The following is a 26,464-nucleotide window of genomic DNA, read 5'->3' on the forward strand; positions in this document are numbered from 1 at the left end:
TTTGTACTAAACTTATTGTACTTTGTATATTTCCTTATTTTCCCCCTTTGAATATTTTCCCATTTTAGAGGGCTAAACTGTTTATATCCACAGCACTACAATAAGGACCTCTAACTCAGATGAAGCTTGTGTCTTTGCCACAGAGAAGAAAAATTTTAAATGCAAAACAAAAGAGACTATCCCCAAGGCAGAAGACAGTGAACAACTATGGTCCAAAATGACCATCTCCTTCATCTGCCCTTACTCCTTTGCTTCCTTTGCTCCTTTCCACAGTAATTCAAATGCTAGAATTGCTAATCATGACCCCCACCCCCACAAACACACACTCTTGGATCTTAGAGTTATTTGGGGAAGATCATAACTCAATGTCTTGCATTTTTCATCTTTAACATCCTGACACTTCCCTACAATGTGTTTAAATAAGCACTAACCTTCTTGATAGCTATTGCCTTCTAAAATGCTATCTCCCTTTTTATCCCTGATGTCAGCATAGTGTCAGAGTTAGCTTTCCTAAGACGAAATGCCAAGAGTATTAACCATAAAATGATATCATTAATGCTGTAATAAATAGTAGTAATTCAACAGCATTGATCAAGCACATAATAAAATAGGACAGTCATGAGGTAAATAATAAATTATAATAAATTCTATGTGAACACTTTGTATCACATTTTATAGCTAGTCTTAAATGTATAAAAATGAGAATCTATATAATACCAATTTTATTTTGTAATATAGCCAGCATAATGTAGATAACTCTCTATTTCTAAGCATAAAATTCATAAAGTTTTTATTTCACATTTGGTAATGAGGTCAAAGTAGAACAAGAGAGGTGACATAACTTCTCAGATAATTGTATGATTTTAAAAGACCCTAGAAACCATCTAGTTGAACTCCCATTTTACAAAAGAGGATTAGAAAATCAGAAAGATTAAGTGACAGATTCAGGGTTATGAAGTTAATTAGCAACAGCAGATAAACTAAAAGGCAAGGCTACTGTATTCAAAATCTGCCTGTCCTTTCTCCCCACATCCTACAAGAACAAAAGTGGGAGGTAAATTGAAGACATTTTAGTTATCTGATGTGTGTGTGTGTTTCTGTGGGGAGTATGAAACATCCTTGGTTTGCAATGAAGGATGTTATCTCACAGGAGATCACAAATTTCAAGTCTTTGGATCAGACTATAATATTACAATCAATTTTAATTATTTATATCATGAATAAAACTTCATCCATAACACTTTTTTTAAGAACAAAATAAAATATGAATAAAAAGAGGTTATGAAGATAGACCTAAGAAGCTTTAACTTCAGAAATGGTATAATTTTTAAAAAGATAAAAAGTCATATTTTTTGGATATGACAATAGTACTCAGTGGTACTGAGGTGATGTCCTCGACATTTAGAGGACTGCACAATCTGTATGGTAATTTTCTTTTCAATGTGTCAACATACGCTACAGGGTGTCTATTTGTAACTATATTTCTAAGTTGTCTCCAAGATGAAGGTTCTAGGTATTTATATTGCTTTCACTAGTAGACTTAAGACAAAAACCTTATCTTTTCTTCCTTTGTCTCCCACCAACATCACACTAAAAAAGCTATATTTACATTTCAGTGTTCACAGGTTCTACTTTACGATTTTGGAAGTACATACAGGAATCCATAGGAGCAAAAATTTCAGACTTAAAGCTAAATAAGACGTCAGAGAAATTTCTCAGGGGAAGTTACAGAGACAAGATGTACTTAGGTACATGGTGTTGAGAAGAGACTGAAGGGGGCACAGGCAGAAGTCTAACTGGACTTCTAATTAGAAGAGGTTTTCAACACTAGAGAGAACAGTGGCTTGGACTGCTATGTTAATAATGAAAGTAGGGGGATTTGTTGGTTTCTGAGTATGTTTTTCGGGAAGAACTTAGAGTTGTTGCTCAAGATTATATTTGGAGTTTGAATGAAGGATAAGCATTGAGGATGGCTCCAGGGATCTTTGGCCAAAGTGACTGCAAGTTTGGAGATGCTTTATACCACATATTGGACATTGAAGTCACCAAGCATTTTGACAAACATACTGTTGAAATGAATGCCAAGCAGACTAGAACTAAACTCTTCTTCAGTGACCTGCAGGTCTGTAGATAACAGTGGGAGATGAGGTTAGAGATAAGAGGAGAAAATGGGGGAGGGACCTGTGACATGCAGATGATAGTAGCAGGGAGTACTGGATAGTACATTCTTATGTACATTCTTATGTAATGAAATTAAAGAGAAAATATCAAGGAGAAGGAGAAAGAATAGTCTAGAAATATCAATGAGGAACTACAAGGTCCTGTCAAATCTCTATGATTAATGATAAGAGGGGTGTGAAGAGAAAAGTCTCTCATGTGGGTGTGCTGCGGAGGAAACAATGTCCTTTTCTCTGCTCTGGAGGAGGTTTTAATGGTTAATGGGTTTGTTACAGATCTTCTGTCAAACTGCCTGGCCCTGCTATAGTTTGGAGTAGTATTTTCTTGAAAAATTATCCATTTTATCCATCTTTTCAAGCTTTTACATCTATTAAAGCAAAGTGGTCTTTTAATGATTCTTTCAATTTCTTCTGTTTCTGTTTTTTCCCTCAGAATTTATTAGGTAAAGTTGCACCTTCTCCCACTTTTTTTGATTAGTTTAGCTGATAGTTTATAATTTTATTTATGTTTTTATTTATTTATATTTCAAAGAACCAAATTTGAATTTATTTATTGGCTTTAGAGATGTTTACAACTAATTCATAGTCGTCAAACTTATTAATTCATTTTTGTGTTTCTTTGTGGTTTTTGTTTATTTCACTTATGAAGTATCATAACAACTACATAAAGCCTTCACAGAAGTTTCTCAAAAAGAAAAGCATGGACTAATTTCACTAAATAAAATACTAACAAATATAATCCAGAAGTTTATTTCAAGATTAAAATACCAAGGCCTACTTGGATTTATATCAGGAATGAAAAATAGATTTATTATAGGAACTATATTAAGATCAATCATCCTAGCATTGGCTCAAGAAGAAAATTCATTATTGTCTTCATAGCTGATGGATATTTATTTGACTTGAATAAATGACCATTCTTATTTTTTAAAAGTCAATAAAATAAGAAGAGAAGAATGCTTTCTTAACATAATAAAATATGTTTTTTAACCATAAACCAATATAATAGGGAAATGTGGGAGGTATTCCCACTCAAATCAAAGTCAAGACAAGCAATTTTATTGGAAGTACTAGCAAATGAAATTAAACAGAAGAAAAAAAATAGAAAGACATCAAACTATCACTACTTATAAAATATGTTCTTGGATAACGTAGGAACATGAAAACTACAAAAACATAAGAGAATTAAATACGAAAGTGGGTTAAAGTTAATATAGATTAACAGCTTTTACATATGTGTCAACCATTTAGAAGAATGAGGAAGAAGGAGTCTATTTACACTAACACCAAAAGATGAGAAACAATCCAACAAAAATATGTCTAGGACATATATAAAGAAAATATTTTTAAAATAAAATCTACTAAAGGACACAAAAGAAAACATGGATAAATGAAGAGACAGAAAGTTCTTAGACAGAAAGTTCTTAGAAAGATTCAACACCAACAATGTATAATTTAACCCTAAGTAATTAATTTATAAATTTAATGTGTTGCTAATAAAAATATGGTTAAAAAAACATACTTAAGTAGCTTATATAAAGTCAAAGAAAAAAATTAACAGAAAGAGTAACCAGAAAAATTTTAAGGAAGAAAATCAATGAGCTAAGTTCACACCACTGTGTTATAAAGCATAGTTTAAAATCTTAACAATTAAGATTGTGTGATAATAGCTCATAAAAACATAGGTGAACTAATGGAATAGTGGAGAAAGTCTAGAATCACATTCAAATACATAAGCAAAAATATAATAAATGTAACATCTCAAATTAATGAGTAAAAAGATGAACCATCCGATATATTATGTGAAAAATGGCATAGTTGCCTGAAAAAAAAAATACTGCTGGATCAATACCTCCTATTGTACAGTAGGATAAATCCCAAATGCAACAAAGATTTAAACATACAATATGAATACACAGTCACTAGTAGAAAACACAGAATAATTGTAACCTGGGTTTAACAAATCAATAGAAAAATGGGCAAAGATTCTGAACACAAAATTCACAGAAAAGGTAACAAAAGTAGAAAACATAGGAAATATACTCAAACTCACTCATAAGCAAATGGATAAAAAAATAAATACTATTTTTTTAACTTATCAGGCTGGCAAAAATCCAGAAGTTTGATATGACACACACTAGGGAGACTGTTTAGAATTAGCCATACTCAGATCTGGCAGTTAGAATTGCAAATTGTTATAATCCCCATAGAATACAATTTGGCAGTTCTCTCTAAAACTTACAATTGTGTGTACCCTTTGGTCTAACTTCAGGGAATTTACTGTATTGATATACTGGCACACATTCAAAATGATGCGTGTTCGATGTTACTTATTTCTTCATTGTCTGTTAAAGAGAGACTGACACGTAAAGTCTATCAACAGTGGATTTCTTAAACAGTATTACATATATATGAAGGAATATTATGTAGCTGTGATTAAAAGTTTTAAGGGAATTATCCAGTATTCATCTGGAAAGAGCCCTAAGATACATTGTGAGGGTGAAAAATAAACCAGCAAGGTTCAGCAATGTATTAATATTAACTTCATATATTCTTAAAATGCATACTGAAAATCTGGAAACAAAGAAGAAATCAATAAAAGGGATATCTCAGGGATATCTCTTGGAGGGGGCAGATAGATGTAGTTGTAACAGTTGGAAGTCTTTTTACTTTTTTCTCTCTTACTGTCTCTCTCTCATATATATCTATGAGATTATATTACATATACATAAATATATAGATAGATTTTCTAGATAAATTGTATATGTGTATAAAAATTTTAAAAATAATTACTCTGACACTGAGAGATGGCCTCAAAACCCTGAGACATCACGTGTTACATGCTATCTGTGACCTCTCACTATGAGCAGCCTTGCTTTTCACTAATAAAGCAGACACATGCCTCTGATATTTCCCAGTTCCCACTCACCCTCCCAACAGAGACTTGCATCCTTCACATCTGTGAAATCACAGTTAAATATTTTGTGGTTTAATCTTGACTTTATTGTACTTTTCCCACAATTTGACCAAAGAAGAATATGCAGTTCCTGAGAATCCAGTCTCTCTGATTTTCTGATCTAATTTAGATGTTTATAAGATAAAAGAATGCTTGCGGCGCATCTTAAACTTAATTTTGGGGTTTAAACTGGAGCGATGAAAAGACCGCATTGCTTCTGATATAAATTACCTTCTCTCTGCTGGAGGAGCATTATCCGCTGCTTGGATGGTGAGCGCATAAGTCCGCCCAACTATCAATTCCACCCCTGAAGCGATGGTGATAAGCCCTGTTGTTTTATTGATGATGAAGTCTCCCTGAGCCCCAACCAGTATTTCATATGTGATCTCCCCGTTTGACCCTTCGTCTGCGTCGACTGCAGTGAGCTGGAATTAAAAATAACAATATAAATCCTCTTGGGACTCAACTTTTCACCATTGTGTCATTTTTTCCCCCAACAAAAGAAGCTTGCTTTCAAACACACACACACAAAGTAAGTAAAAAAATTTCTCTTGACATGTACACTCTTGTTTTCTTGAATTGAGGCTACTGTGTTCTAATGCTGAAGCAATCACATCAGGAAAGAATTTTTTGTTCTTGTGAGAGTGATAAAAGATTTTGAATCCTAAAGACTATTTTAATTTCCTAAAGAAAAAAAAAAAAAAAAAAAGGAAAGCCTGTCCCTATAGGAATATTTTTTTTCTCTGTCTTATCACCTGTTCTTGACACATAAACACATATTAATAAGGATGGAGGTCTGGAAAAAATGAATTGCTTTTATTATTCTCATCCTTCCTTTTGCTCTAATTTTTTCCAGTCTTAATGTTTTCCTTCCCATCTCCCAGAGATTCTCTTGTCCTGTAATTCTTTTTACTTACACATGGCTTTAGCAAAAATTCTTATAATCTTGTTCACAATGACTTATAAAGGATTGATAAGTCTTAGAGTATTACCTTTTCAAAAGCAAACAAATGCATCTCCAATTGTAGAATATCTAATTAGAAAATTAGAATATCAAGCCCAAGAAATATTTTTTTTGAGAAAAGGCATTCAATTTAGAGTCCCTGACATAATACCACATGAGCATCTGTAAGGCTAATTTGCACATATTCATAATCATTTTGGAGCAAATGATATGCAATAGTTAAAGACTATTTGGGGTCATTATATATGAAAAGAGAATAACCATTATTAATTTCATAAAGCCAAATTTAGGTCATTATGATTTAATATGTTAAATAAGCCTCATGGACCCTGATAAATATAAATTTACTTAAGGGGGCAAAAAAAAAAAAGATTTTACTGGGAAATCTTATAATATGTATTTTACAAAGAGTCACAGAATTTTCTGTTTTCATCCTTTGACAGATAAAGAAAAGAAAGCTGGCCTCAGTTTACACATAAGAGGAAAGCAAAAATTTCCTGTTAATAAAGAAAACACACAGGGTTGTAATAAATAAAGTTGAAGAAAAAAATTTTCTTATTTATTAACATTATGCATTTCTTATCCATGAGTTTCACTTCTATAAAGTAGCAGTTCTTTGTCATCCACAGACTTCTTTGGGAGGCTACTGGACATTTTGGTGCACTTTCTTAGATAAAATGCAAGTGTACACATTTACCTTGAAACTTAAATTCAATTTCAGAAATGCTGTGTTAATTAATGGCCCATTCAAAGGATCATGTTAACTATCCTAATGAAATGTAAACAAAGTACTTTATGCACCTCATTGTGCTTAAGGGGCTATACTGTGCATAGCCTATTTCTATTTTTATTATACACTGCATTTAGAATGATAATGTGCATAGAAATAGCAGCAACAAAAATAATTCAGAGAAAAAAATGAAATTTGCAAGAGAGCCATAAATTCAGCTAAGTCTGAGACTGGGTATTTGGGGGTGAACAGATGTGGCTGCCAGAAGGAAAGGCATTTCATGAAATGATTTTGGGACTTACGTGAGGATGACAGACATAGTCCTAAAGGCAAAGGAGAAGGAAACAATTTGCAGAAACAGTCAGAATGAATGATATATATTTATGGAGAACTATTCAAGCCAGACAAACTCATTCTCTTTTGTGTGTGGATAAAATTAGAAAATTAGAGGACAGGGGTAGCAGAGGAGAAATCAATTTTGATTATAGTAAATCACTTAACACAATGTCTCAGGAAATTCTAATTAAAATTTAGTTCAAACTGGATTCAATATTAACATTCTTCCTGGGACTAAAATTGGCTAAAGGAATTTAGTGATAAATGGCAATGCATCAAGTTAAGAAGAAGTGTTGAGAAACGTGCTTAAGGGATATAGGTATTATGGTTGGTCTTATTTAACATTTTCATAAATGATATTGGAAAAGAGAAAGCTGGATGATAATTAAATTGAAAAAGGCACCTGTCTGGGAGGTGCTGTAAATACCAAACAGTACTGCAAAGCACAGGTGATAGAAACAACCCCAAAACTGCAGAGTCAGCCAACCACAGATAAGATAATATATTCAGGGAATACAACTAGTGCCACAGAAATCATTAGCAAGTAGGAAGTTTAACAAATAAGCCAAAAAATGAATTCTATGTTTGTTACTCAAATAGCTTTATACAAATTTTCAGACTTTCAACACTAAGTAATAAAAGAGTACATCAAGAATCCACTTAATTGAGTCCCTATACATGCAAACAAAAATATTTTAAAGGAATTATTGGTGGTCCAAGATTAGAAAAGAGCTGAGACACTGACTCAGAATACCCTGAAAACGGTAACATCTTGTGAAAAAACCTGAAACTAAACTATGGTGGGGATTTAATTCAATAACAACTCAATGATTTTGTGATCAGTGGTCTATGAGATTATAGGTATATGAAGCCCGTTCCTAATTTAGTGGGAAAATCTGCCCCGTAAATAAAAACCCTTCATTTTTTTTTCATCTTCCAGTGCATTTTAATCAAACTTCCATCATCAGAAGTGTTCTTGTAGCATACAGTGTTAGGATGGGCATGTTGACTTGGTCCTACAAATGGAATAACCACAGATTTTCACTTCAAACATGTATGAAAAATAAAATATATAATATTTAGCTGTATAAATTTCCCCGCTAATCATGTTATCTTTAAAATAAATTACTACCTCTCTCCAATAAATTAAGCAGCCTGGAGTCACTAAGCAGACATCAGCCAAATGACATCCGTTTCTTGAAAACATTCTGGGGGAAATACTGGAGACAGTCAAATGCTTACAGGAATAAACATGAATTAAAACTAGCACATTCAAAAATAAAAAAAAAATCTACAACATTATTGAGAGAAATGTAAAAGTATGTGGAGAAACAGTCCATGTTCATGGATATAAAGACTCAATATTTTAAGATGGAAATTCTTTAAATTTATTTGATTTATAGATTCAGTGTAACCCCTATCAAAATTCTATCAGGCTTTTTGGTGGAAACTGTCAAGTTAATCCCCAAATTATATGGAAATACAAGGGACCTAGGATAGCCACCATTTTAGAAAAGAAAAACAATGAAGAAGGAATTACACTATCAATTTGAAAACACACTATCTACCCACAGCAATCAAGATGTAGTTTTGACATTAGTTAGACATACAGATTAACAGAAGTCCAGAAGTAACCTCTTACATTTATAGCTAACTGACTTACAACAAAGATACCAAGGTAATTTATAGGGAAAAGATAGTTTTTTGAATAAAAACTGCTGAGATATTTATATGCAAACGATTTTTTTAAATGAACAGAGATCTTTATCTCACAGCATATGCAATATTAATTAAAAATGGATCATCTAAATGTAAAATGTAAAAGCTAAAACTATAAAACTCATAACAGGTGATATAGGAGAAAATCTTCATGAACTCTTGTTGGCAAAAGTTTCTTAGATGTGACACTAACAGCATGATACACAAAAATAGAAAATATTTGCAAATCATATAGCTGATAAGGGACTTGTATTCAGAATTTAATGAATGTCAGCTATTTCAACAAAATATATTTAATATAATAAAACTTCAAATATAATTAAAGTCTGCAACACGAGTGAGTAAACTATATATTTTAAGAATCATTATTTTGGTTATAAGTTTTGATTCTAATGCAAACAGGTTTAGGTAAGAAACTGTATGAACTTTAGTAAAGTTAAATTGTTTCAATATGACATAAAATTATGTACAAATGTAAGAGTATATTTACAATTTTGAAAGGTTTGCTCATCAAATCTTTATCTGGTATTTGCTTAAAATACTAAACTCCACTAAGACCTTAAATAAATATACCCCTCAAACTTTAATCATGATATCACAAACACACATATACATACACACATATACTTACCACAGAGAACAATATCATTATTTGACATACAATAAATTGTCCAAGTCATTAAAATACTACATAGACTTATCCTAATTTTGTTTATAACATTGGAAATTATAAAAATAATTTTAACATATAATTCTATATGTAATGTTTATACGTCCTCCACAGGGTACTAAATAATATACAGGGCACATAGAGATATACACAGATAAGGCAGTAAAGGATATTAATTATCATAAATGCTTTATATAATTCATGAGAATGAACTGATATTAATAATAACTGGATGATTTTATACAAGATTTATCATTTACAATGCACATATGGAAGTAGTTCATATAACCAATTTAATACAGCTGGTACTATTAGTAGCAACATTTTAAAGAGTAGAACACTGAAGTACAGAAGGATAAGCTATTTGTGCAAGGTTACATAGGGTACAAAGTGACAGAAAGGGACACAACTGGTTAGTCTGATTTCAGATACTATTATCCTTATTTAAAAAATGGTTTTTGTATTTTAAAAAAAGTTTTATTGGAGTATACTTGATTTAAAATGTTGGTAACAGATACTATTATCTTTAAATTGGATTTAACATCAACTTTGCCACTTACAAACTTTGTGAATTTGGACCAATTTTATATCAATGTACTAGCTCAAATTCTTTATAAAATCAGTCTGTGAACAAGGAATATATTCATAGTAATTTCTAGCTCTAATATTCAATGACTTGTGACACAGCATTAGTAATCAGGAATGTTTTCAATGTAATGTATTTTTCCATATTAAGAGAAGTAAAGGGATAGCCTGGCTGAGGCTAAAAAGTTAGAGACTGTTTTGAGAAAGGGCTATGGGAGATAACACTTTGTGTGTGTCAGAGAGAATTCTTAAGCCAAATAGAATGCATTTCTAGAATGAGACTCTTTCTAAACTAATTGAGAGCAAATTAATTGAGGGAATAAATTCAATGGGTATTTGGTGAATCCCTACTGTGTGGAAGTCATTGTGCTGACCACTGGTGGTTAGAGACCACTAAAAGGAATTTATGGTTCAGTAGGTTAGACAGAGATGTAAAAGCTAACTTTAATGCAAGGCACAGTAAAATGTATGGGAGATAGAACTGCCACCTAGATATGTGGGAGTATGATGGAAAGAACAATAAATTCTGACTTGCTATGAAAATAAAGACTTTATTTAAAAAATAACATTTGAAATGTGTGTAAAAGAATGAAAAAAAGTATAATTTGGATTAAATTTTAAAATCTGAGAGAGATATCGATAGCCATAGAACAGGAAGGATATTCTATGCTGAAATTAAATGCAACAAACCCTCTATATAATCTCAAAGTTGGTTACATGGAGAGATGTAGCATGAGATGAAACAAAAATACTTGAAGTATTACATAGCTGTTCTTGACTACATGGTGTGGAGATTAGACTCTTCCTTCAGTAGGATAAGGACCTATTTTGACTTGTGTCTGTGTTTCAGAATAATCATTTGTAGCAGTGAGGTGGGGAACCTGCAAAAATACGGTTGTCAGTCAGAGTCAACTGTAGCAGCCTAATTTATGGCAGTGCATGGGCATGGAAAAGGAAATGATGACAGACAGGTACATTTTGAAACAGCATCTTCAGAAACCGGACAATCAGACAATAATTGGGATGTATGCAGGTGAAGGAGGGAGAAAAGAAACATGACTATAGCTGCTGGCCTGAAGCCAGGGTAATCCAGGATTAATTGGGCTCTTCAAAATATAACTGCCTCCAAAGAAGACAGGTTATGTTTGTTTGAGTCTGTGTGTGTGTGTGTGTGTGTGTGTGTCTGTGTCTGTCTGTCTGTGTTTCTGTATCAGAAGAAAGATAATGTATTAGTCAATTTATCTTAGAGTATGTCAGTTTTAGCTGCCTGTCAAATATCCACCTTTCCATATCCAACAGATACCTTGCCATGTCCAACAGCTTGATGCTCAGGTCATCACAGGACATTTAACTTTGGGTGACATGAGTATACATAAAAGTGATGATTGAAAACTTGGGAATAGATGAAAGAGAGGAAATTTATATATTGATTTTTGGAAAATGTTAATATTGAAAGATTGAGAATTGAACAAGAAGCCAGCAAGAAAGTCCCTCAGTCACCAAACAGCTATGATGAGAACCAGGGAGGTTTTCCATAAAAGGGTAAATTTGAGAGTTTTACATAGATTAAGTACTGAGAAATATTTACTTATGTATTTGACTCATTAGAATTATGATTTTATATGATTTTAGTAGTATGATGTGAGCGAAGGCCAGATTTATAACTATGTATTAATTATGCATAAATACATAATAAAATAATGAATTATCTAGATTTATCAATCCAAATGCTTAAATACATCAGAGTTGGAATATCAGAGTTAGATAGTAGCATGAAATCTTATCTGGAAAGAGTGTTTAGACCACGGCATGGGAGGATTTAAAAATGCTTATAGGCCAAAGGGTAAGAATCAATAGAGAGGAAGAGATTATTGTAGTAAAATAAAATTGAAAGAATGGAATAACTAGTGAGCACAGGTGAAGGTGAGGGGAAGGGGTGGACTTTAAAGCAGTCAAAAGGAGTAAGAAACACGAAAAAAGAAAGTAAGAACTGAAAAACAAGAAATATGCGAAGAGGTGCGGGTGACAATCAAAGGATGCTGCTCCATCAGGGACTCCATCTTAATAAATTAAGATTCCATTTTTCAGAGGGTACAAAATTATTGTTAAGGTTTAAGGCAGTTTTTTCTCAAAATTAGCTACATATTAGAGCTGCTTTGTTTTATTAAATAAAATCTCTCCAAGTGACTCAACTATGTGTTAACATATCATTTAAATAAAAATATTCAGGGTGTAGTCCAGGCATCACTATTTTTAAAAGTTTCTCAGGTAGAAATCTAATACTCAGGACTAAGAACCATTGATTTAAGAGAATTGTAAAAGTCTAGGAATAGTATCTTTGGAGTACAGACAGGATAGCTAACTACAAATAGTAAAAGCTACATCTTTAAAATATTAATATTATATATAAAAATCTATATCTCTAATATAGAGCAATTGGTTTTTCAAGAAAACTAGCAATGTGTGAATGAGACCTTAAGACAACAGAGTGAGGTATCATTTAGAGTCAACCTGGAAAATTTCATTGATGGCCTACAAAATTGTGTTTTGTGCAGCAAAAAATACACTGCATGAACTGAAGAAAAGAATCATACTCACTTATGCCAGTAATTTCTCTCTTAACACAAGGTGTGCTCATAATCTGATTACACTTAATTTTCAGTTGTGAAAGATGCAGCTGCTGTTTTATGGCAGTGCTCCCATAAGTGTATTTCATGAACCATACATGTCAGAATCACCCTGATCCTTTTTACAATAAGCAAGCATAATAGATATAAAGTCAGAAGGCTAGTTTATAACTGAGAACTTTTAACAAGAACCTGGGTAGTACTCACATTTTTATGACCAACCGATCCACGTTTGTGGACAAGGAGAGCTACCTCATAATAAGAAGACAGTAGACTCAAATAATTATGTATTTACATCAGGCCAAGATAGTCTCATGTCCACACTGAAAATGATCTGATTATAATACTTAAAATCTGTTTTCCAAGGCTCTCTTTGCTGGAGAGTGCTCATTGTCTCCTTTGTTTCTAACACTTTCACTCTTTTTGACAACAGATTACTAACCAAAGAGGAAACCAGTTGATCTTCTGTGGAGTTAGTGAGGAAAGGCAGGTTATTGAATGGTTAGTGATGAATGGAGCATAAGAACCCATTTTATGACCCTTAAAATGCAGCTGCAGATCACAGTTCTGAATTATTTTGCTCTGTTTTAAATCTTTTCTCTCACTGGGAAATCTATTTCCTTTTATTTCTAGGCCCTTGGAGGATGTTTTATAGCCACACCACTCTTTTACCACATACCAGAATAACATTAAAAATGCTAATTAAAAAGCTTCATTTCTTGGCATTTAAATAAGTTAAGAAATTAGAGGCACATAGACAAAAACAAAAATCTATGTTCAAATAGATTTTCAAAGGGAAATATATAAAATATGACTCTTTAAAGACAAGGCAAAAAGTGTTTTATAGAGATACATAAGGGAAATTAACTCTCGTAGACTGCAAATGCCAGAAATAAGCTTTTGATCCCCCAGGGCAAACATTTTTGCGATACGGTTCCACCACATAATTGCTATAGTTTTCTTAGTTACACTTTCCAGTTCCCTGCTGGTGGTTTTTCTGTATAAACTTACTTTTATTTCCAATTATGTTATTATAGAGATGAGAATCAGATCTAATTAAATAAGAACATGACAATATTTTTCATTCCTTTATCTGTATAAACCATAATTTTACTCCCTATGAAAGAGTGCCTCAGTAAAGATAAATGTAGATCTCTAGGTCCATCAATTCACTAGAAATAAAGACCAATACACTTATTCCTCCCCATTCATTCAGATCTACTTGTTTACAGATCTTTCTTTCATCCTCAAATGAACATTTATTAAGCATCTACTAGGTTAGGCATCTACTATATGCCAGGCACTATGGATACACAGACTATGGATACAGAAACAAATTATAGTTGTGCCTTCAAGACAAATGGGTAAAAAAGGTGGATTTCATCAATATGACAAGTGCCATAACCAAGATATGAATAAAATGTACTGTGGCTGTTTGCAACCTTTTCCCCACTACCCACATACATGGAAGAGGACATTCACATGGATGCACTTTTAGGTGAATTTTCAGTGCTCAGTCTATAATGTTACCCCTTCCTATATCACTGAAGAAAGCACATCTTAATCCAATAAATAAAATAGGGGTAGCATTGACTTATCTCTAATTTATATTAACAATTATATCATGCAAAATAGGTAATAACTCATCTTTTGAACAAATATTTACTGCATGGCTAGTATGTCTGGCATGTGCTGGTATTAGAGTAGCAAACAAGACAGATGGCCACTGATGGAGTTTTTAGTTTGGGGTGAGGACAAGAAGAAAAGAAGATAATTTTAGTTGGCCATATTGGCTATGAAAGTGATGAGAGAAAGTTACAGAATAAGAATGTGTGACGGAGTGTGTATATGTATGTGTGTATGCTGGGAGGCTATTGACACTAAGCTGTTAGGAAAGTTTTCTCTGAGCAGGTGATATTTTGAGCTGGGTCCTGAATGATGAGAGTGAATTAGCCTTGTAAAAGATCAGATAAGAAGTGTTCTTGGTTAACAGAAAATAGTATACAAAAGCCATGAGACATATTGTTAACTATTTCTTCCCATACATTTCACACTGATGAGGACACACCACTGTATCATAATATCTTGGCTAGAAACTACTGTTATTGGTGGGTTGCAAGAACAGGAACTATTAAGGAAGAAGAATTACTAGGAATTATCTACTGAAAACTACCAAGGAATGCTTCCTCACAAAGTAAAATGTCTAAAGAATAGGAGAAAGTAATCAAGCTATAAATAGAAGGGAAAGAGATCAAGGTAAAGGAGATAATTAGAGAAAATGGGAAAGAGCAAGGCACATTCAGGTAACTGGAAATGATAGTTCAGTAGAACTGAAACATACATATAGAAATAGAGGGCCAAAGATGAAGCTGGAGAGAAAAGCAACCATAACATAAAGACTTAAGTACACTGTTGAGGCATTTGGAATGCTTTTTTACTGCTCTGAACTATTTATCTAATACTAAAACATATAGGTATACAAATTTATTTATTAGTATTCACTATATACTGTACTATTATATATTAGATTATATTCTATATTATTATGTATTTTATGTTATATAATATATATTATATATAAACTTTAGTAATAATTAGGAGACTTTCTAATACTCTAAAAAGTATAAAGAATCATGACCTTCCTGGCTTGAGAGTAATTTCAAATTATTAAATCTGACTCTCAGATGTAGAGGAAAATATAGATCAGTGGTCTTTACATGACTGGGCAACTTAAACCTTTTGGGTTTGTTTTTTATATTGATTACTTAAGTATTACTTATAGAGTTTCAGATCCAGGAAAGCTGAAGTGAATCTTGCTCATCTGTATTTCTCAACAACTCCCTAGATAATTTTGATGTACAGCCAGTTTGGAAAGTACTGGAGTCAACCAGATTTCTAAAAATCCTCAAGGAAGAATATTATTACTTCTTTATGGTTTATATACAGAGCACAAAAAAGATTGTGGATAACTTGCAATTTATTTAAATGTAATAAGTACAGCTAATGATAAAAATAAAATAAATCAAGGATAAAGATTCTGCCAGATTTCTGTGTTTTCAAAGATACGATTTACTATCTAATCTTAATTTTTCCCATTGTAATGATTCCATTTTATGTCCAGGTAATCAATGTCTATTACCCAGCAATTTATTAATACAGTCCTTTGTATTTATCTGCAAAGGAAATTTAACCCATTTCTACAAGAGTTCAAAATAATTTGAAGTTTTAAGCTACATGTTTAATGCTTGAAACTTCAGTATATTAAATATATGCATTATATTAATTAAATATGTTCAATATATTACATTTTAAAAATCAAGTATAAAAGGTCAAACAGCTATGTGTACATCTAGTTAATTCTACTTTAAAGTCCATGTAGATATACTTTCATTCAAAAAGTAAACATAAATTTAAAGCTTTTTAAGCTAAATTATGCCATACAATAAGTCTGAAATTCACTTTCATTTCTTCAGCAATGTCTTCACCAATGCGCTGTATAATGCCCAAGGAAATAATTGTTTCAAATATCCTCACCTGTATGACACTGTCCCCAGGGTTCATATCTGTATAAACATAGACATCATAGGATATTTCAGGGAAGGTTGGAGTGTTATCATTTGCATCCATCACCCGAATATTGACAATAACTGGCTCACTTTCTTGAACACCATCAAATGCCGTTATCTTTGGGGATAGAAAAATACATTTAATAGAGAATTCATGCAAATATAAGCAGTACAGAATTAACTCCTACAATTTAAGAAGTTTCTCATATGTAACTTACAGTTTTAAAAGGGTGCTGAAATGTTTGCTGATAAATGGAACTAATAAAACTATAATAGTACATATAATCAAAGTGTTTTAATGTGCTAAGAAGCAATTATGGAGGAGTCTGCTTTGTTTTTAATGTATTGAATGCAAGCACATTTTAAAGAATCTGATATGTAAAATGTCTTGGAGGCTTGAAATGGCCAATAAATTGCTAATTCTTAGGAGTTAACTACTATTTAACCTTTAAAAAATTAATAGTAAAATACTCTCCACTTTCACATGTTTTGTTTACAATGCAACAGTTGCTTTTACAGCCAACATACTTACATCAGTCAAGAAAATAGGTACCCTAAACATGTAATATCATTTTCTAATAATTCACAAAATCATAATTTTTAAATGACCCATTGGCATTTGTTAAGGTGATATCTTAATTACGTTATTAACTTGTAAAGAAGGTCTCACCAAAAAATCAGTGCTATAACACTACCATCCTCGTTCTGAATGACTTCTGAAATCCACTCTGTATCTAAGTTTTAACTGGGGACTTTAGGTTTTCTGAAAGCTCTGAGTTTGCTGTGTAAGTTTTTCCCGAAAAAAACCCTCCTTATATAAATTCCATTGCCTACCCTTTTCTATCAGCTCATTTTCCCCCTATATTTGAATAAAATCTAGCTCAGAAATTTGGATAATGAATAGAACTTCCTTTTTACCTCTATTCAGCTGCCAACTTTTCTCTCTCTCTCTCTCTCTTCACTAACCTAGCCTACAAATTCTTGTTGTGGGAGGCTGTCCTGTGTATTATAAAAGGTTTATCAGCATCTTCAGTGTCTACCCACCAGACGCCAATAGCACCTCTTCATAAGAGTAATACTCAAAATTCTTTCCAGAAATTGCAAACAGATCCTGGGGAAGGGCAGGATGGGGAGGGTGGTGGGTGCAGGAATCATCCGCAGTGAGAACCACTGGCCTAACTCTATGACAAAGTTAAAAATGCAATAACAATAAATAAATAAATAAATGTTAGAAAATATTTTTTTTTATTTTGTTGATTCTACTTTATAACATCTCAATTTAAGTCAATCATGAGTGTATGGTGAAGAGTGAGCTTCCCATTTTCTTGTTTTCATTTCAAAATTTGTCTTTCTTCTGTTGGAAAGAATGGTAATAAACTACACAAACTTACAAACAGAAAAAAAGAGAAATACGTGTGAAGAATTTATTATTTATATTCTCTGTTATTACTTGAAAATATTGCATTTTCCTTTCAAATCATTGACCTTTTCAGTTTTAAACAGACACCTCTTTCTCTTGCATACATATATATGTACACATATATTTATATACATATATATGAAATCTCTTTACCGAAAAGGTGTAAGTTTGCTGTTCTTCCCTGTCCACTGGTTGAAGTAAGGTGAGGTAGCGAGTGATTCCAGTCTGCGTGACAGTGAAGACTGAAGTATAATCATTCAGAAAAAGGTGAAGCTCTGGGTCTTTCGTCTTTAAAAAAAAAGTGCCATTATTTATAATGTTAATAAACAATGCATTTATTAGTTCATTACCTGGAAATTAATTTTTCAAATTTATTACAAAAATACATAACTGTATTAAGAATTTCTAAAGAAAAGAAAGATTTAACTAGAAACTTACTCATAATTGCACAAAACTATCCACAGACAATTACTCACTTTGTGGAAAATAAAATACTTAAATAAGTACTAGTATAATTAATGTGAATAAAAGGAAAAATAGTAGGAAGAAGAAGAAGATAGAAAACAGTCCATTTGAATATATTCTTACTGATTATTTAATATCAATATTTTCCAGAACTTCACTGGACTCAAGAAATAAGAAATAAATACAAGAAAAGGAAATTGGAGCCAAGAATTTTAGCTGTAGAATTTTACAATTACTTCATTTGTAGTAATAAACTGCACACATGCATATTATTATCCTGTCCTCGTGTTTAATGTAAAATAGAAGTAAAATTGGTTATGTATAATTCATTACCTATAAATATTGTGCTTATTCTTTCTTATTTTAATGTTGTAAAGATTCTCCAAGGGGAAACATAATATTTATTTTAATTAAAACATTTCAGATGATTAGATTCAAAATATATGAATTGACAGACACGTGTCTGAAAAACGGGTTTAGAAAAAATGATATATACATAAAAAGGAAGTGATTGCAAAAGTTCAAAACACAGGTAATTAACTAGGCCTTGGAAATCCTTTACAATCTTATTGCCATCTCTGAAAGATAAGGTATTAATCTCTGCAATTCAGAGAAAGAACAAAGACATAAAATGGGTAGGCTTGGATTGGCGTCTGCATAGTGGAATAGCAAGGAAGGTGCAGCAAATAAAATGGGAATGTTGAGAGAGAGTGGACTACAAGGAAGGCTGTGAAAAAACAGGAACAGGGATGATACAGCGAGGTAAGGTGTTTTACAGATTATGGCAACTTTTAAAATATTATGGTGTGAAATGTGATTTAATATCACAGACTTCTAAGTCTGATATCAAAGGCTGAAGGCAGAGTAGAGAGCCAGGAATTGTTAAACACATTGTCGATTAAAAAGAAAAAAAAATTAGAACTCATATTTAAAAAATTTCTATGTAGAAGTGAGAAAGTTGAAATGCATGCTACTATATTAAAAGGTTGGCATGATTTGATCCACAAGATACTTTACATCTACCTAAAGTTTCAATATGTGTATACTTCAAATAACCTTGGAATGAATGGTTTCATTTGAACCTGACACAAGTTCTGTATTTTCAATATCTTATTAGGAGATATTATTTAGCTATATCATGGCAGCTTCCTTGTCCACGATTTTGATATAAGGTCAATGTGCTACATTTATCTCGGAACACTAAAAAAATTAATACTATAGATAATAATATCTGTTGGTCCACTTATAAAATAATGAAAGTTGTTAAGAGTTGTAAAAAAAATCAAGAGGCTTCACACTGATATTTTCCAATGGGCATTCAGCTGTTTTCATTTCAGTGTCATGACCCTAGTTTCTCAGCATGGCTAGGAAGTGGGGTATTTTGGTTAATCAAATATGTTAGTTAATAAAAAGTTAAATTCTTTTTAAAAGTAATTCATAAAATACACATTAAAACATATTTTTAAACCACATTTTTGGATTCTTATTTTGTTATACTTTAGAGCCAATTGTAATCTAATTCAATTATTATTTTTAAATGATCACAAATGTTAGCATACAGTTTCAATTAATTTAAAAAAACTAAGTAAATATGAGCGTCTGCCTTTTTAGTGCTTACCTTTGATTTTACCTATCAAGGTAAAATCACTAGGCTTTTAAATTCATATATTTTTTTCTGTTCTCTGAACGTAACAACAATGGTGCCAACAAACACAGCTTCTTTTACTCATATATTTACACTACGAGTAATCCAAGCTGAGCAAGTTTTGCTATGTGATTTGCTTGCCAAATATTTCCTTCTTTCCTTTTGTTCAAATCCTTCAGTCATTCTCTACTTCCTTTATGACTAATCCTCTCTCAATTTCTCTTCTTCCTTTCAACTGTAGCTTCTGTTAGTAAATTTGTTAGATATATTCATTCATATACTCACCATGTTTTAGGCATTTTTTTAATGTCAGGTACTGAGATACTGCAATACTGTAATGAGTGTTGGGTTGTAAACCAATGTATGTATATGTGACTGTAGTATGATTGTGTCACAAACCACACTATGTCACAAATTTATGAAAGTGACAAGATTTTCATTGCCAAGCGATTCCCATTCGAAGATGATATACACACCAGGACTTCATAAACAGGCTCTCTCATATTTGATAACCAGAAACACTAAAGTCCTTTTATAATTTAATTGTCTCCATTTCAAGTCCTTTTACAAAAACTAGCTAGGGACTAAAATAACATTTCCCGGAACTGCAGGCTGTTTTATGTAAAAAAAATAACAGAATGCATAATGTTAGTGTTGTACATGGCATCTTACAGCTTATTCCAATCTGCCTTGCACAGTTAATTTCTGATTAAAATATAACTTTTGAAGTTTATTAATATTTAAAATAATAACTTTCTAAAATTTATATATGTATATAGCATGCATAGATGCTATTGGTAAATGTCTGGGTATTTAAGTATAAGAATTTAAGAAGGCAGACTTGGAAATGTTCAGCTGGTTATCACTCAGAGTTTAATACCTTAGATTCATTTGTAAGGATAATACTAGTTTCAGGTGTGGTGTACTGAGTGTAAATGGAAGATAATGCTCTGGCTTATTATTCTGATAGGGACAATATATTTTATGTAGTCCTTGTGTCTATAAATTTATTTAAAATAAATATTAGTTTTCTAAATCAAAATATACACAGAGGGCTGATTAATATAACAATCTTTTTCCCCAACATAAAGAAATATTATTTTACTCTAAAGTATACATTCAGTATATACCAAAAGCACAATATATTACTTTGTTAATTTGTGTATTATTTTCTGGGAGTGTAAAACAAACTCTGATATTTATTCACAGCACAAATAAAGTGAATGCAAAAGTAAACACATATACAAACACAAAGGTAAACTAACACATGAATGTAAAATTTAAAAATCTCATCATATAGAAGAAATATGTTCAAATATGACAGATTATTGGATTTAAAACCAATTTTGGGTTTCCAATGAGACTCAAAAGATGACATCACACATACATACACACACAAGATTATATGCATCCTCATATATATGTACATACAACACAGAAATGTATATGTGCACATACATACATATGCATACTTATGAGCATACATATAAATTACAAAGCATAACAAGAAAATGACAAAAAATTTAATCTCATCTGCCAATTTGAATTAGTTGACAGTAGTTCTCTGAAGTACCTTATTCAAAAGGGTTCGACCCTAAGATTAGAATTTTTTCTTAAAGAATGCAATGATGAATTATTAATGCTTCATGGGCTAAAAAAATTAATAATTAAATAATGTTTGTTTAAGTTCACATGCAGTTTGGATTCTCCACAATTTCATACTGCTACAACCAATAATATGATGTAATAAATTTAAATTACATATATATTTTAATAGTTTTAGGTCTTTATAAGTGATAATGAAGTAATTCCCTATTTTCTTTTTTTGTGTAGAAAGGAAAAAGAACAAGGAAATGAACCACAGCAATTAACAAAAGAGCAAACACAAAATTAACACCTAGTACCTACAGGAACTCCACCAGGTGGAACCTATATGCAAATTAAACATTAAATTAAAAAATGTAAATATAAATGACCACAAATATATATATGGCATACAAGTGTACACTAGAAAAAAACCAATGAACCACAAAACAAACAAAAAAAACCTTTTCCAGTTCATTTAAACTAACAACTTTTTCGAAGGTGTATTGTTTTCTTAGTAGTTTGACACATCATAACATATATATGATAATATAACAATATTTATAAAGCATGTAAGTACATTATACCTTTATAAGTGTATTGTATTAAATTTCAAGGATACCTTTATTTTGAAACAAAACACTATATAGGGATGCAAACTGACTTGGCATTATAAGTGGATCATTGCCTTTCTGCAAGCTAAATGCATAACCTCTGTTGATTATTATTCCCTGTTATTTTTTTATAACTAGAATTCAATAAGCAACTTTTAGTGGTTCTGCCACTGAAAACCTGGTGGTTTCAGACATGCCTCTTTTGCATTACCCGCTCTATGTATATTCTGGGCTATTATGAAACTGTGAAGTAAGAATGGTTGAAAAAAATTATAAATATGATTCATATATATATTACATATGCATGTATAAATATATATTGATATCTATATATCTAAAGGAAGGAACATTAGTACAAATATTTTTGTCTACTTTCTTTTTCAGTTTTACTGTGACCCTTAATATTCCTTCTGACTCAAAATCTAAACTGCTAATAACACCGTAAATCACCAATCTCTGCTACTAGTTCCTAAAACTTTGTCTTACTTTCTACTGAATTGAAGGAAGAAAACAACTTCATTTTTGGATAAACAGATCCAAGTTTGTCCCCTTCTTGGCATCTGCCCTGTGGCTTAGCTGTGTTCAAGAAAACCACCTCCTGGAATTACTACTTCTCTTTCATGCCTGATGCTTTATCTCTGTTTCTGTTGGAAATACCTGTATGAGGTGATGTGTCTTTGTCCTTATTCTTAAGTCCTTTATCCTTATGCTGATTAATTTCACTAATTCTGACATTCAAAAACTACTAGAATTTACCATGTAGTAAAATTCTTGCCTGCAAACTAAAAGGGCCTTGAAGTGTTCTTTTTTTAATACAGATCTTAAAATAACCTAGCAATGAACATATTTTACTTTTGAGAAGTAAAGAGCACTTGGCCTGGAAAAAAATATGATTCAGAAGGACATAAATTCATCTTCAAACACATAATGACTAATCTAAAGATTTATTCTGTATACTGGCAAATGGAAGATATAAAGAATAATGGTTGAGTTACAAGAATGCTTGTTTCAACTTAATGTGATGAAAAGCTTTCTAGTAATTAGTTGTCCAACCATGGAATGGGCCATATTGTGAAACAGTTAATTCAATACCATTAGAACTGTTGATACATATGCCAGATATTCTCATTCCTTTACTTGTGCCTGAACTTATTAGTTTATTAAACAATTACTAGAACATACTAAGTTCTGGGAACTGTATTAGATCTTCAAGTTACAAAAGTTATTAAGATCTAGGACCTATCCTCAAGGGATTTAAATTCAATGAGGGAGAAAGACACACACAATGATGTAAATATAACTTTAGAGAAATTCACCAAAAAGAGACATGCAACTCAACTAATAGAATGCATAATCTAGAAAAGATTCTTAAATGAGGGTATGCCTGAGCTGAATTCCAAACACTGAGCATGTTATTCAAGCCAGTTCATGCAATGGAAGATGAAAGATTTCAAAAAAGAAAATGTAACAAACAAAGTAATTAGATAAGCAGTAGTTTGGTGTAATGCATGAAACCACAAGTAGTTGCTAAATGTAATAGGTGAAGCAGAAATTTTCAGAAAATGAGGCTGCATAAATGTTCAGGTATCAAGTAGCAGAAAACCGTGCACATAGGCTTGAAATTTCTTCTGCAGCAAGTCATGAGAGTATACTAAGTAGAAGTGTGATATAGTAAGATTTGAGCTTTGAATAAATCATTCTAGTGGCTGAGTGAAAGATGGCTTTCAGTAAGAAAAAAAATGGGAGCAAGAAGATTAGGAGGCAATTTTAATAAAAGACAAATAGGTTGTAAGAGTGGAGAGAGAAAAAGAGAGTCAAGAAATATTCAGAGGACAAAACAGGAAGAATTTAAAGATTTCTTAATTGTCTTGAGTAAACAAAAAAATCAAGGATGACTCCTAGGTTTCAAGCTTGAGTGGCACAATGAAGTGTAACATCAATTCCTGAAGAATGGATTTTAATATAAAATTTCACATAGTATAGGGAGTTGGATTAAATGATGTTTAACATTCTATGGACTTATTTAAAGTATAGATATATCGAAGTTGTATATGATATTTTAGAAAAATTTGTCACTAAGGATTAGATATACTTGTTCAGTTTCTAGGGACCTAATGACAATCACTCACTGCAGATGATTTTAGAAAGAGGATGGGCCTAAATAATAAACAAATGGCCGGATAGACATTGTTTAATCACTTGACATTTCTGTAAAACATAGCAATTATGCCACTCTCCATGCACATGGCTTTATCTAAGGGAAATTTTCTCTCACCTCCCATCCCCACCAGCCCCAAGTGAAGGAGCAGGCCAAGGTGGCAGTGACTGCTACCATATATCTTTTTGGGTCACTGGCATTTGAACAAAAGGCTGCAACTGGTAAATATAAGGCTAACAGTGTTATACTGCTATCACAGGGTAGAACCAACAGTCAAGCCCAGGTCTATCTAACTCCAAGGCACAAACTCTTAAGAACCATAATGTGCTGTCCCATCCCTTGGAAACATTCAGAGTATTTAATAGGCTAACTGAATTGTAAATCTTCAAGAGCAGAATTCTAAGTAGTGTTTTCCAAAGGTTTCAGACGCAGGAGCTCTCTCCACCCTAACTCCGTAATACCTTGAAGTTCCACTATCCTTTACAAAGTCCCTTAGAATGCAATTTTAACATTTGTAATTTTAAAGTGAATGACAATCCAGAAAAGTAAGAATGTATGCAAGCAAACATAGGGCTTAGTATGCAACCACTAAACAATATAAATGTACCAAGAAAGTACAAATACATAAATTTTGCCATATGGAAAAACTAAAACTACATTTTTTTTTAGGATTTAGCTTGTGCCAACCACTGTGTTCATGAAGGTGTGACTTAAACTATTAGAAATTTCCAAACTGACTAGTCACTGCTTAAAATATGATTATGCATTTAAATTAAAAACATGAAATAAAATCCACACCAAAATTTGTGGGACATAACAGGGCCTACAAAATATATTAGCTTAGCCAGGATAAAACTTCTTAAGGTGGTTCTGTGAGTTTTCTAGTGAGTATTCACTAAATGACCTGTGACTCATGAAACACATTAAACTTCAGGAAATCCCTAAACACTCTGTGATGTGGGATGTGAAACTGTGTATGTATACACACTATTCTAGGAAGAAAGTCTATAGCATTAACAGCTGTTATCATAGTCAGACTACAGTCAGACTGTATAAAATAGAAAGGGGCTATCTAGACTAGTGATTAAAATCAATGACTTTATTTCCATTAGACCTTGGCTCAAGGTCTAACTCCACCATTTACTAATTCTGTGATCAGAGTAAGGCATTTAAAATTGCTTCAAATTTAAGGCACTTAAATTGCATTTAAATTTCTCTTTCTGCAATATGCAAAATTGCATCTATTATGTTTGCTGTGAAATTTAAGGGAATTAATGCAAGATAAAGCATTTACTATATTATCTGTCAGGTATTAAGAAATCAGTGTGAGTTAGCTATTGTTAAAACACATGATGAAAGAAAATGGGAGAGACTAAGAAGGGCAAAAAAGGTAGGATGAGGAAAAAAAAAGAAAGCAGAGAAAAATATAAAGAGTAAAATAAAACACCTGGTGAGAAGAAGTGGAGTGCATGCAAGAGTTATCACCGCCTCTGCTAAGGGTTACAAAATTTTCCAGAAAGAAAAGAAAAGAATCTGGAAGTGCCCTTGTAATTTACTAAACTGATGACAAAATTCCATGTAATGAGATTTTGGGGGATGTTCTAGAGCTGTGCTGTCTAATTAGCGACATGTGACTATTCACATTTAAAATAATTCAAATTAAACAAAATGTTAAAATTATGTTTTCAATCTAGTTACATTTCAAGTGCTCCATAGTCACACAGGGTTATTGGCTACCGTGTTGGACAGAATAGCTACAGAATATTTCCACGATCACAAAGTTTTATCAGATGCTATTGAAAAGGAAGACATTTCTGGGTCAGGACTTTGTAAGTTGCAAGTGACAGAAATCAGACTTAATGTATGTTAAAACAAAAAAAGATATTTGGGGAAATACCGTGGTAGGTCAGAGACAAAAAGGAAAATTTTTAAGGATTCATATAGATCTGGGGATATTACAGCCTAAAAAATTGGGACTCAGTAGGACTCCTCTCTGTATGTCTCTGTCAGGCTTCATTCTCTCCCAATGACATTGGGCTTTCTCTATGATGTCAGCAAACTTGGTTACAATGGCTTCAGATTCATTTCCACTTCTTTAATACATGATGCCAAAGTCTTCCAGCTCCAATTTTGTTTTCCGTTCAATTCCTGGGAGGACTTTGACTGGACTGGTAAAAATTTTCTGTCCACTCTTTGTAGCAATCACTCTAGCTAAGGAGGTAAAATATTCTGATCTGCCCAATCTGGA

General features: G+C 32.2%; 1 protein-coding gene across 7 annotated transcripts in view; it reads right to left on the reverse strand.

The window, feature by feature from the left end:
• The window catches only part of PCDH15 (protocadherin related 15), a gene marked incomplete at both ends in the record, with an annotated part of 718,913 nt that overhangs the window by 279,752 nt on the left and 412,697 nt on the right, over positions 1-26,464 (reverse strand). For 5 of the 7 annotated variants that reach the window (XM_081238611.1, XM_081238610.1, XM_081238609.1 and 2 more), the window contains 3 exons: positions 5,365-5,558; positions 16,299-16,448; positions 17,904-18,038. In XM_081238611.1, the coding sequence (XP_081094737.1) occupies positions 5,365-5,558; positions 16,299-16,448; positions 17,904-18,038 (479 nt within the window). Of the gene's footprint in view, positions 1-5,364; positions 5,559-16,298; positions 16,449-17,903; positions 18,039-21,768; positions 21,790-26,464 lie in introns of all 7 variants that reach the window. The other 2 variants (XM_081238607.1, XM_081238608.1) reach the window with 1 other exon arrangement.

The sequence above is a fragment of the Mesoplodon bidens genome (assembly GCF_964165515.1).
Source record: "Mesoplodon bidens genome assembly, chromosome: 1".
In the NCBI taxonomy this organism is placed as follows: domain Eukaryota; kingdom Metazoa; phylum Chordata; class Mammalia; order Artiodactyla; family Ziphiidae; genus Mesoplodon; species Mesoplodon bidens.